At 57.2% G+C, this 13574-nt stretch overlaps 7 protein-coding genes across 7 annotated transcripts; 4 read left to right on the top strand and 3 right to left on the bottom strand.

Annotated features, from left to right (window-relative positions):
- Positions 1 to 63: 63 nt before the first annotated feature.
- On the bottom strand, positions 64 to 1175 carry PG994_014331 (uncharacterized protein; the record flags this gene model as incomplete). The annotated part of the gene is made up of 2 exons (XM_066865740.1): positions 64 to 875; positions 1010 to 1175. The coding sequence occupies 2 exons, from the start codon at positions 1173 to 1175 to the stop codon at positions 64 to 66; spliced, it is 978 nt and encodes a 325-aa protein (XP_066708869.1).
- A 1181-nt stretch (positions 1176 to 2356) lies between these two features.
- PG994_014332 (uncharacterized protein) lies at positions 2357 to 4104 on the bottom strand (the record flags this gene model as incomplete). Its single annotated transcript, XM_066865741.1, has 5 exons — positions 2357 to 2657; positions 2680 to 2853; positions 2923 to 3018; positions 3089 to 3621; positions 3691 to 4104. 5 exons carry the CDS (start codon positions 4102 to 4104, stop codon positions 2357 to 2359), a joined length of 1518 nt encoding a protein of 505 aa, XP_066708870.1.
- Positions 4105 to 4646: 542 nt separating this feature from the next.
- PG994_014333 (uncharacterized protein) lies at positions 4647 to 5156 on the top strand (the record flags this gene model as incomplete). Its single annotated transcript, XM_066865742.1, has 2 exons — positions 4647 to 4985; positions 5076 to 5156. 2 exons carry the CDS (start codon positions 4647 to 4649, stop codon positions 5154 to 5156), a joined length of 420 nt encoding a protein of 139 aa, XP_066708871.1.
- A 693-nt stretch (positions 5157 to 5849) lies between these two features.
- On the top strand, positions 5850 to 7610 carry PG994_014334 (X-Pro dipeptidyl-peptidase; the record flags this gene model as incomplete). The annotated part of the gene is made up of 1 exon (XM_066865743.1): positions 5850 to 7610. One exon carries the CDS (start codon positions 5850 to 5852, stop codon positions 7608 to 7610), a length of 1761 nt encoding a protein of 586 aa, XP_066708872.1.
- A 683-nt stretch (positions 7611 to 8293) lies between these two features.
- On the top strand, positions 8294 to 9600 carry PG994_014335 (fumarylacetoacetase; the record flags this gene model as incomplete). Its single annotated transcript, XM_066865744.1, has 3 exons — positions 8294 to 8458; positions 8508 to 8988; positions 9062 to 9600. The coding sequence occupies 3 exons, from the start codon at positions 8294 to 8296 to the stop codon at positions 9598 to 9600; spliced, it is 1185 nt and encodes a 394-aa protein (XP_066708873.1).
- A 457-nt stretch (positions 9601 to 10057) lies between these two features.
- Positions 10058 to 11063, top strand: PG994_014336 (Signal sequence receptor alpha chain; the record flags this gene model as incomplete). Its single annotated transcript, XM_066865745.1, has 4 exons — positions 10058 to 10132; positions 10272 to 10720; positions 10791 to 10842; positions 10878 to 11063. The coding sequence occupies 4 exons, from the start codon at positions 10058 to 10060 to the stop codon at positions 11061 to 11063; spliced, it is 762 nt and encodes a 253-aa protein (XP_066708874.1).
- A 580-nt stretch (positions 11064 to 11643) lies between these two features.
- PG994_014337 (uncharacterized protein) lies at positions 11644 to 12786 on the bottom strand (the record flags this gene model as incomplete). Its single annotated transcript, XM_066865746.1, has 1 exon — positions 11644 to 12786. The coding sequence occupies one exon, from the start codon at positions 12784 to 12786 to the stop codon at positions 11644 to 11646; it is 1143 nt and encodes a 380-aa protein (XP_066708875.1).
- Between the last annotated feature and the right edge of the window lie 788 nt (positions 12787 to 13574).

The following is a 13574-nucleotide window of genomic DNA, read 5'->3' on the forward strand; positions in this document are numbered from 1 at the left end:
TAGACTACATGCACTTTTACTACATACAGGCGGTCCTTCCTAGCTGGAAGTAACTGACTGCCTTTACTTCACATCAGTCCACGACCCCAAAGTGAACTGCGAATTGCACATGTTGGTCAGCTCCCAGTCCTCAGCCCCCATCTCGCCCTGCATCCCCTCGTCGCCCCGCCCCCCGCAGAGCCCGGCCACGAACATGGTGGCCATGAAGTGGTCGTCGGTGCCGTGGGCGTCGCGGTACTTGGGGTGCTTCATGAGGCTCGTGATCTTGCGCCGCAGCAGCGGCCCGCCGGCGCCTCCCTTACCGTGCTTGCCGGGTTTGTTCCGGATGACGCGGCCGCCCACGGCCTCGTCGGTAGGAATGATCTCCTCGTGGCCCGGGCAGAAGGCCGAGACGACCTCCTGCCGGAAGTCGAGCGCCCACGGCTCGGGCGGCGTCGGCTGCGCGAAGTTGTCGCGGTACCGCAGCATCGGGCCCCAGACGTTGCGGTACAGGTTGTGGACGGCGCCGCCGGAGCCGACGAACAGGGTGCGGTGGCGGTTCCAGGCCCGTAAGGGGCGAAGGGCCGCGCCCACGCTCATGTGGAAGTGCGGGTCGTAGGCCTGGTTCATGCTGAGGATGGTGGTGGGCGGGCAGCCGGCCGGGAACATGCGGATCAGCACGAGGTAGGTGTCGTGGATCCAGTCGAAGGTGGCGTCGGGCGCGCTCGGGATGCCGGCCGCGGCCAGCGTTGATTGTAGGGTGGGGACGTAGACAGGTCCGGATGCAGGCCGTAGGACTGGTACTTGCTTGGGTGCACGTAGGCGACGGGTGACTTGCCCGGGTTCGGGTGCGCCGAGATGAGGATGCCGGGGAGGGAGGTGGCCCAGTGCGCGCCCTGGGTGTGGTTTTATGTCATTAGTCGTTTGCTTGTGCGAGATGAGATGAGGTGAGATGAATGGATGGGGAGTGCGTGATATGCAGTATGGTAGGGCATGTTCGTGTTGAGAATAAGAGGCAAGATAAGAGAACCTACCATCATGACGACATGCTCGACGCCGTGGGCCAGCGCCTCGTCGCCGCACTTCTTCCAGTAGTCGGCCGACGCCGACTCCTCGCCCAGCATCATGGTCGAGCCATGCGAGAAGAGATGGACGGGAGCCATGGGCTCTTCTTCTTCTCTCTTGCCAACCGCCATTGGTGCAAATTGTCTTATTTCTCTCTCTCCTCTTGACAGATAAGCTAGCTAGCTACCTCACGGCCGAGACTGCGCTATCGTTGCTATTAGATGGCTTGATAGACAGTATAGTTGAGTATTCTCTCTGAGTGTAAGTGTATGCTCACTGTCGAGAACACAGGATGAGAGAGAGGTCGATGCTGTAGATGAGACTCAGTATACCTGCTTCCAGTGATAGGGCGGATAACGACTCGTACAAGAGATGCGATTCATTACCGAATACTGCAACCGAGATCCCAAAAGTCGGGTGCGACTATAGAACGCCACCTTGCTTATCTTGCTGGCACATGTACACCCTACAGGATCAGATGCAAGTAAGCAAGCCAAGGCAAGCCCAAATGCATGCAATGCATTGCCATCCTTCCCGGCTGCCGGGTGGGGGCGCATGGGGTAATGGGGTGTAACGGATGTAAGGGAAGAAGGGTCCTCTCAACCGTCAATGGAAAGATTCCGACCGGGATTCCCCAACACAGCCGTGTGCCGTCGTTTCGTTTCCCCCTCCACTCCCCTCCCGTAGCGGCGGCTCGGTTGGGGGAGCACCAACCACCAACTCGCGGGGCCCCCGAGGGGCAGTTGGCTGCACGAATATCTAACTTCATCTGTGATGTGTGTGTGCAATGGCATCATCATATCGTGCCATGTATCGTCAGGGTAAGATGAGATGAGATCTTGCCTCGTTAATCTTGTGGAGGCTATTGCGAAAAGGGTAGGTAGTAATACGACCACACTGCAGGTTAAGTTTGATTGCACGAATGTTTACTCGGTCCCTCCACCTTGCCGAAGCCACCCCCAAAACACGAAGTGGGCAATTTAAGAGAGTTTCGACAAGAAAGTCAGACAAGGCACCAAGACAAGGCGACACCGTTCAAGATGATTGAATGATGGTCGTCGGCTCTATCGGGTCGCGATTCGATAATCGCAGATTGGAAGCGAGCTTTTCGTACGTACCATACAGCGCAACTCGGCGCTACGTTTACAGCGCAGTCGGGTGCTACGTGTCTGCATGATGTATGATCTGTGCAAATGCCTTCACACCTTCTGGCATCGGTTCAAATTTCCAGAGATCTGACATTAAAGATTGCTTGATAAATTAAGTAATGTACATGCATACCATACAAATCTTTCGCACGGTAAACGACTTATTAGTGCCTCCAGCGTAAAGCCAACTCTAGAGCCTTCCTCGACGTGATCCACGTAGTGTACCCCACGATCGGGAGGATCCCGAACAGCGTAATGCTCGCCATGGTCAGGAACCCGGCCTCGAAGAACCCGAGCTGGTCGTTCTTGGGCTGCCCCGTAGGCTTCAGCGGCTTGACCGCCAGGGCCCGGATAGCCGAGGGGGTCATCTTGTTCTTCTTGTTCTTCGTCGATCCCTCTTCTCCTCCTCCTCCCCAGCAGTAAGTCAGCGGCCTTGACGAAGGCTTCTGGCAGCGGCTCGACGTACTGCGGCCGCGCCACCGAGAACATCCCCTTGTTGTAGCGGTACAGGTAGTCCGCGTCGTGGGCGATGGGCGCGGCCGGGCCCACGAGGAGCTGCACGGGGATCTGGTTTAGGCAGGAGACGTGGCAGGGCAGGTGGTGCGCCAGGTATTTGGCAGAGCCCGGGTCGGCGAAGAAGTAGCCCGCGAGAAGGGGGTTCCTGCAGTTTTTGTGTGAGACTTGTTTGTTTATGATCCTGCTAAAGGAAGGCCGTGTGGGTTGATCTTACTCAAACTGCTGGGTGAATATCGCATCTACCAGCCCGGAGCAAGTAGCGATGGGCAGATACCGACCACTGATTTTCATGTCCATAAGGGGCGTCGTCCTGTATAGATAATGTTAGAACGGCTCCCAGTCGGGATGCTTCTCTACCTCAAGCCAACCAACCCACTCACCTATCGAGTATATCGATGAGCTTAAAGTCACTGGAGCCAAAGCTCGAGACCTGTTTCCTGTCCTCGGCGTCCTTGACCGCTTTCCGAGTCGCCTCGCTCTGGTTGCCGCTGACCTTCTTCGCGGCCGAGGACTCCCTGGCGAACGCGAGCGTGGCGTACTTGGAGCAGGCCTCGAAGAAGTCCTGCTTCACGAACTCGTTGACCAGGACCAGGTCCGGCGCGTAGGGCGAGGTGCCGCCGAAGCTGAACCGCGCGCTCGTGATCGCCCGGGCCGCCGCTTGGATGTCGGCCGTCCGGTCCACGATGGCGACGGTGCGCGTCGTCGTGGCGGAGAGCAGCTGGTTCGTGAGACTGCGGTTCGCATTGGAGGATGGTGATGGTGGTGATGATGCGCTCGTCTGGTCTACCAGGAGTGCCGTCTCGAGTATGGAGGAGTCGGCTATCGTCTTGGTGAGACAGAACGTGTTGACGTCCAATACGGCCGGGAGAAGTTTGCGGAGGACCGAGTCAACCTGGAGTAGAGCGTCTTGGAGCTGTACGTAATATCAATATATACCCATAAGCTACTGAGAAATCGCAATAATCGAGGAGGTGCCACCTACTTCGACTATCACACAGTTGCCAGCCGAGATGGCCGCCGCTAGCGGCGTGACGATGGAGTAGAACCTCGTATGGCTCGTAGGCCGAACCACGACCAACCCCGCCCCGAGCCTCCGCGTCGCATTGTCCCTGCCGTGCGTGACGGCGTACTCCCGCTCGTGCTCCGCCTTGAAGTCGAGCGAGTCGTAGAAGTGCCGGACCGCGTCCATGGCCAGGTAGTACTCGGTCTCGACCTCGGCGCCGGACGCCTGCGAGTCCCGCGCCAGTGCGCCGCAGAGGCTGCCGGCCTCGTCGCGCAGGCGCGCGTGCAGGCTCTGGAGCTGGTTCTGGCGGTACCGGATGTTCTCGGCCCGGCCGTCGGTCACGGCGTCTTGGAGCCGCTCGATGGCGGTGGTATCGGGAGACGACGACGACATTGCGTGTGTGTGAATAGGTATGTTGGTGAGAGAACCTGACTAACGGGGCTCCCTATTGGGAAAACAGTATAAGGTCTATATTTCTGCAAGTTGAACAACTGAGTCCCTTTTCTGACTAGATTGATTTCTTTCTTTGAGCAACGCTGCTGTCCAATTGCGAAGGCTGCGACACGGGTCTCGCATTCACATGCCCCCCCCCCGGAGACCCCGTCCGACCGTCTATCCACCTTTACCTCAAAAACCGGGGGGAAATGCGACCGGTAAGTGGGGAGGGCCCCTTTCTATACGGCGCCTGTCCCTGTACCCCAGACCCTTCCAGATGCGTGTGTCTCCAACAATTCGCGATACGAGACTTTCCATGTTACTTCCAGACCGAATTCATTGAACCTTCTCACGCAGCCTTGAAGCCTTGATCTTTCGTATTACGGGGCGGCCATTCATCAACCAAACTCGTCTCATCTCATCGAACACGAAAGCTATCATCATCTCCCACACAAACCAACCCGTCGCTCAAAAACCGAGCGGCGACAACATCCGTGAAAATGTCGGTCACTACTACGGACAACCCCATAACCAGCACGCTGAGCGACACCCTGCAAGACTACGAGATCCGTCTCACGGGCGCCCAAGACCTACCGCAACCACAACAAGAAGATGCACCGCTGCTACCACAAAACAACCAGTTTCCCGACTGGGTCCCGTTGACCGACCACGCCGCCCCCGACGTCGAGGACCCGCCGGACTGGGACACGGAACACCGCGGCGTCCCGCGCTACCGGCCCATCAACTACCACCTGGACCGCGAGCAGCGGCCCTGGGGCTCCAACGCGATCGAGACGGGCTTCGTGCTGCACATGTTCCACGGGGTCTGGCTTACTGCTGTGAGTAGAGCAAATCACCCGACTTCCCCCCCCCTTTTTTTAATAATAATATTACAAGTATGATTGGATTGACTGATGCGCCTCATATAGTTTACCAGCTGGGCCTGGAAGAAAACAGGTGGGCGATTCAACAACACGTATTTCAGGTGGAAGGTGGGCGGCGAGTTCTAGGTGACTTACAAATAGACGTATTGTAGAATGAAACTTTTGCTTCTTCATGTTGTTGTTGATATGCATGGAAACCAAATGTACGACTTCACGGATTCTCGCTGTACAGTCGAGTTCTTCCCTGCACTTTGGCGACTTAACCAAAGTATGCGTCCAGCGAGCAGTGATTGCGTTGAGGAAACAAGCCCCACGTCAGCCAATGGGTTGTATCCTTGGCAGTCAGTATAACCCAGTGGTCACTAGCGCATTGCCAGTTTCGAAAATATTCAGAGGCAGAGAGGTTCGCATTTGCCGTAAATGAAATGTCGACCTGAGGAGATAAGAAACATATCCTCTTTGACGCAGGACAGAAAAGTCCCCGGCGCAGAGATGCCGAGGCGTGGACCGGCGTTTGGTTGTGCCTGCCGGCCGGGTTTCCCCTCCTCCACTTACCGGTACAAGTGGCGTCGTCCCAAGCGTGAGTAAGTACGCCGCTGTGGACGGACTGCCGAGGGGTAGAAGCAGCAAAAGAAGCTCATCTAAGGTACAATTGCCAATTGAATCACACGAGATAGCTTTGAACATATCATTCTTGTTCCGAAAAAGAAAGGCTTTGTTCAATCGCCATCGCAGTCACTTATCGCCAAGGTCGTGTGCTGTGAGCAAGCTAGCCAGTATTGCCAGCAGAAAAGGGAAACCGTCAACACAATCTCCACTATGGAAGTCCAAACCCCTCCCCTCCGGGATCTGCAGACCACCACCGACGACCACGAGAACAAGCTCCGTTTCATCAAGAACGTCTCCATCCCGCTCAAGGCCTCCAAGCTGCCGATCCGCGCCAACGTCTACCTGCCCCTCGATGCGGACAACGATGCCAAGTTCCCGGTGCTGTGCACGTACGGGCCCTACGGCAAGGACATCCCCTACACGACCTTCTTCGCGGGCTCCTTCAGCGAGGTAAACCCGGAGCACCGCTCCAAATACTCGGCGTGGGAGACACCGGACCCGGTCTTCTGGACGTCGCGGGGGTACGCCGTGGTGCGGGCCGACGAGCGCGGGCTGGGCCAGAGCCCAGGCTTCCTCGACACCATGAGCCAGGGCACGTCAGAGTGCTTCTTCGACGTGGTCGAGTGGGCCGCCGACCAGCCCTGGTCCACGGGAAAAGTCGGCCTGCTGGGCATCTCGTACTACGCCGGCACGCAGTGGCGCGTCGCGGCGCGGCGGCCCCGGGGCTTGGCCGCCATCATCCCCTGGGAGGGCATGTCGGACTACTACCGCGACCGCTGCCAGCACGGCGGGATCCTGTCGGACAAGTTCATCGGCGTGTGGTGGAACCGGCAGGTGCTCGTGAACCAGTACGGCAAAGCCGGGCGGTCCCAACTGAAATTCCCACCCGACGGGCCCGGCGCGCGCGGGCAGGAGGACACCCTCGAGGGCGACCTGCCGGAGGACGTCCTCGTGGCCAACCGGCAGGACCAAACGGTCGACAACGCGCGGCACAAGTACCGCGACGAGGAGTACTACGCCAGCAAGGAGTTCCGGCCCGAGGACATCGAGGTGCCGCTACTGAGCGTGGCCAACTGGGGCGGCATCCTGCTGCACCTGCGCGGCAACGTCGAGGGCTACGCGCACGCGGGCTCGCGGTTCAAGTACCTGCGCTTCATCACGGGCCGGCACGACCTGCCGTTTTATTATAAAGAGGAGGCGGCGCTGCAGCAGAGCTTCCTCGACGCCTTCCTCAAGGGCGAGGACCGCGTCGGCTGGAGCGTGCCGGGCAAGGTGCCGCCCGTCACCGTGACGCTGCGCAAGGGCAACGTGGGGTCCAACGACGCGGAGAAGGAGAAGGCGTACCCCAAGCGGCAGGAGGAGGCCTGGCCCATCCCGCGCACGCAGTACACCAACCTCTACCTCACGCCCGACCAGGGGCTGGCCACGGCGAAGCCGGCCTCGACAGAAGCAAAGAAGGTTTCCTACAAGGCCCTGGGCACGCTGGAGAACCAGCAGGCCGTGCAGTTCACCACCGCGCCCTTCGAGCAGGAGACCGAGATCACCGGCCACATCACGGCGCACCTAAACGTATCCCTGACCCCCGACGATGATGAACAAGCGAGCAACGAAGAGCAAGAAGAAAAGGACATCGACCTGTTCGTGACGCTGCGGCACCTCGACGCCGAGTCCAAGGAGATCTTCTACACGGGCACGGCGGGCGACCCGGTGCCGCTGTGCAAGGGCTGGCTGCGCGTCAGCATGCGCAAGGTGCACGAGGAGCACCCCAAGCACCGGCCCTACCTGCCGTACCGCGAGTACTTCTCGACCGACGTGCAGCCCGTGCGGGCGGGCGAGGTGTACGGGGTCGACGTCGAGGTCTGGCCCACCAACGTCGTCGTCGACGAGGGCAACCGGCTCGTCTTCGAGGTCTCGAGCGGCGATACGCAGGGCTCGGGCATCTTCCAGCACAATTCTCCGACAGATAGGTAAGTCTTTATTTCTTTCCGTTATTTTACTTGACATCTCTTGTGGCATCGGGATACTAACTGTTTCTGTTCCAATAGGCCTGCCTCCAAGTTTGCTGGACAGAACCATATCCATTTTGGAGATGGCTTGGAGAACTACGTAACGCTGCCTGTAATCCCGGAGATATAGTGACAAAAAGAAATTGAGTGCTTCAGATAGTCCCATATAGACCTATCGTTTGTAGACCAAAATACATGGTATACAATGTATCTCGAATATTCAGGATAACTTGAGCTAAGGTCATTGAAGGGACAGGCCGCCCATGATTTTACAATGTTATTGTAGTCGTGCCCAATTCAACATGTGAAGATAAATTTAGCTCAGGTATGTTCTTGACGGTCTCGCGTTTTGTTACCACGTCTCGGGTGCATCTTCGTATCTCCGCACGAGCTCGCTTCTGTCGGTCTTGCGACTTCATTGCAAGCGTCACAATCAGGGTAGAACAATGCACGTTGTCTACCATGTAACGCCCGTCCGATAGTCTGTCCCTCCGGCACGGTGGGGGTGGGGTTCATATTCGGACGCAGAACCATTGCCGAATTGGCTCGGTGCCTTGTCATCGTTAGTGCTATCACTCAAGATAGTGGCCTTCACCAGCTTCTTGAGCATTACACAGTACTCGGATAGTTCCAGCATAACCAGATATCATGGCGTACACGGAGCACTTCTCGCTAGAAAACCTTCCCTTTGGTATCGCAAGCTGCAATGCTCATCCCGAGAAGGCGGTAGCTACTCGACTCCACGACCTTGTCATATTTCTAGCAGACCTATCTCTAGACTGCTCAGACAATGTGCAAGCAACACTTACCAAGGTATGTAACTTCTAAATACGGGAGCTGGATCTCTACTGATTTGACATAGCCAACTCTGAACGACCTGGCAGCGGCCAGCAAAGCAGAGCTACAGCAGCTTCGAAGTAGCCTGAAGAAGGCTCTTGAGGATGATGCCACAGTTTCCAAGTTTGGTTACAAGATGGACGATGTCTCGCTCCATCTGCCGATTTCCGTGGCCGGGTTCTTCGACTTTTCGTGCTCCAAGGATCATGTGCAGAACATGGAAGAGGCCATCTTTGGCAAAAAAGGGATGCCTCCATCGTTCCTGCACTACCCAGTGGGCTACACCGGTACTTCTTCGTCGATTGTAGTCTCCGGCACACAGGTGCGAAGGCCACTCGGCGTTTCCCCTGCTGGTGGTTCGGTCAGTTTCGGGCCAACCAAGGCTATGGACTATGAGCTCGAGCTGGCTGCCATTGTGGGAAATCCGACCCAGCTAGGGGATAGTGTCGCCCTGGAGGATGCGGATGACCACATATTCGGGCTGGTTCTGCTTAATGACTGGAGTGGTAAGACCAAGAACCCTTCCCTGGACAAACAAAATAAAGAGGCTTCTTTATTGCTGACTTAATGCGAAAACAGCTCGAGATATTCAGGGTTTCGAGATGAAGCCTCTGGGGCCAATGAACGGCAAGAGTTTCTGCACGTCCATATCTCCTTGGGTAGTGACTCTAGACGCCCTCGCGTCGTTCGCGACAGCAGTACCGGCCAAGGACCTGCCGGTCAGCAGCTTCTTGAGCGAGACGAAGGAAAAGCCAAGCTACGACATCAAGCTGGAAGCCGAGCTACTGAGAGGCGAGAAAGCTACAACGATATGCAAATCCAATGTCTCGTGGATGTACTGGACCTTCCGTGACCTGGTCGCCCAGCACACGATCAACGGCTGCAACCTCAACACGGGCGACGTGCTGGCGACCGGCACCGTGTCCGGTGTAGGCGACGATGAGCATGGCTGCCTTGCGGAAATGACGAAGGGAGGTAAGGTTCAGATAGAGCTGGCGGACGGCTCGCAAACGACATATCTCCAGGATGGCGACGGTGTCAGAATTACGGCGTACTGCGGTAACGGAGTAGGGTTCGGAGACTGCACGGGCTTCATCACGCCGGCACGGTCAGTGTAGACGAACAGCCATTATCCCGTGTCAGGTAAAGGATCAAGAGGAGTGATTAGTATGTACGTCAATTCAAGTGCTCAATATGACGAATTTTCAGAGTATACAAGTAGATGTTTATGCGATAAGTTATCTTGCCCGTTTGAAGGTAAACTTAGCTGGTGAGCTGAAGCCTGAGAGATGATGTAAGTGGGAAATGATGCTGCTAGAGGAAAGGTGGACCGGAGTCTCAGGCAGGCTCTGCTATTGGCTGCTACTGAGGCAACTCCCAGTTACCCCAGCCCAGTCTAGAGAGCTTGTAACTGCCACGTTCACACAATCAATTTGCCAGGTTAGAAAGCTCCAAACAGAACAGCTAAAGGGTGGCGAACGGTTAAGAAACCTCTCCGCATTCTTCAATCCCAATTGCCTCTTTTCCCACCTGCCATCCCCCTTTCCCTCTTCATCACAGGTACCTCGTCTCATCATGGTTGCTCTCCAGTACTCGCTCCTCGCCGCCTTGGCTCTTCGCGTCGTTTCGGTTTTCGCCCAGGACGAATCTGTAAGTCTTCATTCTCCCGCCCAGCCAAGCGCTGAAGCTTCAAAGCTCGGTCGCATTGAGGTCGCGTGATGCCATTATACCTACCTACTTATGTGGCAGAGAGAAGCAAGCGGTCAGCTAACATATTACCTTTCTCTAGCCTCTCAATGCGAATGCCGGTAGCCCTCCTGCGGCTGAGCTGAAGGCCGATGTCGTCGCCACCTTCCCCGAGGCCGACATCTTCGGCGTGAAGCTAGTCAATGGCCGCCCGACCAAGGCCGTCGTGGACATCACCAACAACGAGGCCGAGCCCATCCAGGTCGCTTTCATGGGCGGCGCCCTGTACACCCTACAGGAGCTCCCCGAAGGCTCGCCCCCCTCGGCCGGCATCCTGCGCAACCTGAGCTCTGTCCGTTACGAGGCCACCATCCCGGCCGGCGAGAAGCAGTCCCTCCCTTACTCCTTCGCCCTCGACATGAACCCTCAGGATGTCCGTCTCAACCTCATGGCTGTCGTCATGAACGACGCGAACCAGATCTTCCAGATCAATGTGGCCGACCAGACCGTCAGCATTGTCGAGGCCCCTACCAGCATCCTTGACCCTCAGATGTAGGTCATCATATGCTCCTGTGTGTTTTCAAGTCGTGAGCTACAGACGTATACTAACATTGGTTTGCAGCATCTTCCTCTACATGTTCCTTAGCGCCGCCTTCGCCGGTACCTGCTACTTCGTCTACAACACCTGGTTTGCCGCTTTCTTCCCCAGACCAAGAAGCCTCGTGCCCCCAAGACCGTGGCTGTCGTCGAGAAGGAGCCGCTCTCTGGCGGCGAAGGCTCTGCCAGCGGCACGGACAAGACTTACGACGAGAGCTGGATCCCTCTGGACCACATCAACCGACCTACCGCCCGCCGCGTCAAGAGCGGTGCCAGCAAGAAGAAGATGGCCGAGTAGAGCCGGCGATCTACTACTCGAGTGCACAAGCCGAAGTAGCCGACGGAAAGGGGTTTCGCCAACTACGGTTTCTGTTGAGCGAAGAAAGAAGCCCCATGTTGGCAGGTGTTCCTTCATTACCTTGTCGAGTCGCCTCAGCCATCTATCACCGGAAAGGCTGGCGGCAGGGTTGGGATAAACACAAGTACATAAAATGGCCAGGTGAATCATCAGGCGGCCGTAGCTGTATTTGTATAGCAAGTGTATCTGGATGATTGGTATTATTACCTAAAACAAAAAGCTATAACTCCAAAAAACCAGACCCCACATGAGAATGATGGCATTACTCGCGATGCGCTATGTGTAGACTGCCGGTGAACGTTACCGAAAATTACAGTGCGACTGAACGTGAATCGGCAGCATCATCAAATATCCATGGTCTAACGCGTTAGACTTTTCCCGTCCAAGTTATCCTATCTACAGTCCCCATTACGCCAGGAAATGCCAAGTGAGCACCTCGCCCGGACCACTCAAGTGAGACAGTCTAGGTAAAGAACCAGAATGCTTGTTGCTAAATATGAACAAGAGCTTGCCTTATATCTCAATAATTGTTGGTCCGCCCAAAGTCGTGCGGCGAGAACGGATGCTGTTGGTATGGCGTCTGTTGGGGAGGAGGTGAATGAGGCGGCGACTGCAGTGGCGTTGACGACTGATGCTCTTGCGCGGGAAGTTCGACGGGCGCCGACGGGTGATATGCGTGGGATTCGCCCCCGAGCTCCGCCAGCAACGGCTGTCCCTGCTGAGCATGGTGTGGGGGTACGAAACTGTTCCGGTTGCTGCCGTCGTTGGCGTTCCAGTAGCCCGTCGACCCTGGCCCCATCGGGCTCGAGGGCGACTTGTGCCAGCTGCCCGCCATGTTGCTGTGGCTGTTCGAGCCGCCCGTGTGCTGCATCGGTATGGTCCCGGCGACGGTTGACGCGTCTCCGTAGGTGCTGCCCATGTAGGACGACGTGTGGGGGTTGCCGGGTCGGTGGTATTCTCGGCCCCCGCCCATGACGGCCATCCCGGGGTCGCCGTTGCCGCCTTGCTGCTGCTTCCACTGCTGCCGGCGTCGGTATCGCCGCCAGAGCAGGGCGGCCACCAGGAGCAGCGCGCTGACGCCGACGCCGATGCCGACACCCACGCCCACCTTGGCGGTCGAGGACCAGGTCCCCTTATCGGCGGTTGAATTATCCCCGTACGGGCTCGACGTAGGATCCTGATCCGCTGGCGAAGTTGTCGTCGTCGGGGTCGAGCCATCACTCGTATTCGGCGCCTTCGTCTTGGCCGGCTTCGTGGCCGTTGTGGTCACGGCCGTCGCCGCGGCGGCCTTGGCCATGAAGGCGTCCTTGGACACGGTGAGCGTGACGCCCGTGCCGGCGCAGTTGGTCTGGAGCGTCGCGTAGACGGCGTCGAGGTCGCTGGGGCTGGCCTGGGCGACGCACGAGGCCGTGTTGTAGACGAAGTCGCCCTTGTTGGTGCAGAGGCACGAGTTGAGCTGGGCCCCCGTGCTGCCGCTGCACTTGCTGCTGTCGGCCGCCTGCGACAGGCAGTTCTGCGAGCCCGCGGGGTACGACGAGAAGTCGTTGCTCAGGGCCGCTGCCGGGGCGGCGAGGTGGCAGAGGAGCAGACATATGGTGGTGGTTATCGTTGTTCGGGTGAGGGAGGGACCCCAGGAGGAGGAGGAGGATGTGAGGGCCCTCATGATAAGTGAAGTATGTATGTATTATAATAATCCTTCCCTTCTCTTTCTAATGGGTATTCATCTAGGAGTATAGTATCACGCCTACACGATCGACTGTCACCCTGAATTTGAAAACGAGTGCGCGGGCGATTGAGCGAGCGAGTGTGGGGGTAAGTATTAACAACGACAGAATCTCCAACCGGACATGAGAGAAGGAAACAGGCAGACAAGAAACAACAGCTCGAAACTCTCCGGCCTGTGATTCATCATGCAAACGAGAAACCAGAGGTCTCTCCGGGGGGCTGGGTCCCCAACTACCCTTGGGTGCTTGGCTATGCCAAACCCGCCAGTCCCACGGACTTTGCTTCACCCGTGGCTTGAACTAACCCCCCCCTGGCGCCGTGCTGGCGCCGTCCTTTATTGGGGGCCCTCCTTCTGCAGTACAGACTCTACGCGAAACCCTCCCGGGGGCCTGGGCGGCCACTCACAGGGTGCGGTTGGTTTGGCTCCTGAGCTTTTTGGGCCATCGTTAGCCAAACGAGCCGTCGTCCGGGAAAACGGCGCTAGTGAGAGAAAAATTACCCCGAGATCTCCTCCCCCTTGTTTCTTTTCGGGAAGAATAAGCACACCCTGAAATTTGCTTCGATGCGTTGGCAGGGCTGTTCTCGGGGTTCTGCTGATTTCGGAAATTGGTAGGTGATTTTTAAGATATCTAAAGGGAACTGGCTACCCGGTTCGGTTAGATGTGGCAATCGGGAGAGGATGGACTTGATTATGTGAGGTTTCCATCCTTTCCTTAGCCAACCGAG

The sequence above is a fragment of the Apiospora phragmitis genome, assembly GCF_038363925.1.
Source record: "Apiospora phragmitis strain CBS 135458 chromosome Unknown utg000013l:1.0-2965645.0:1.0-2969333.0, whole genome shotgun sequence".
In the NCBI taxonomy this organism is placed as follows: Eukaryota; Fungi; Ascomycota; class Sordariomycetes; order Amphisphaeriales; family Apiosporaceae; genus Apiospora; species Apiospora phragmitis.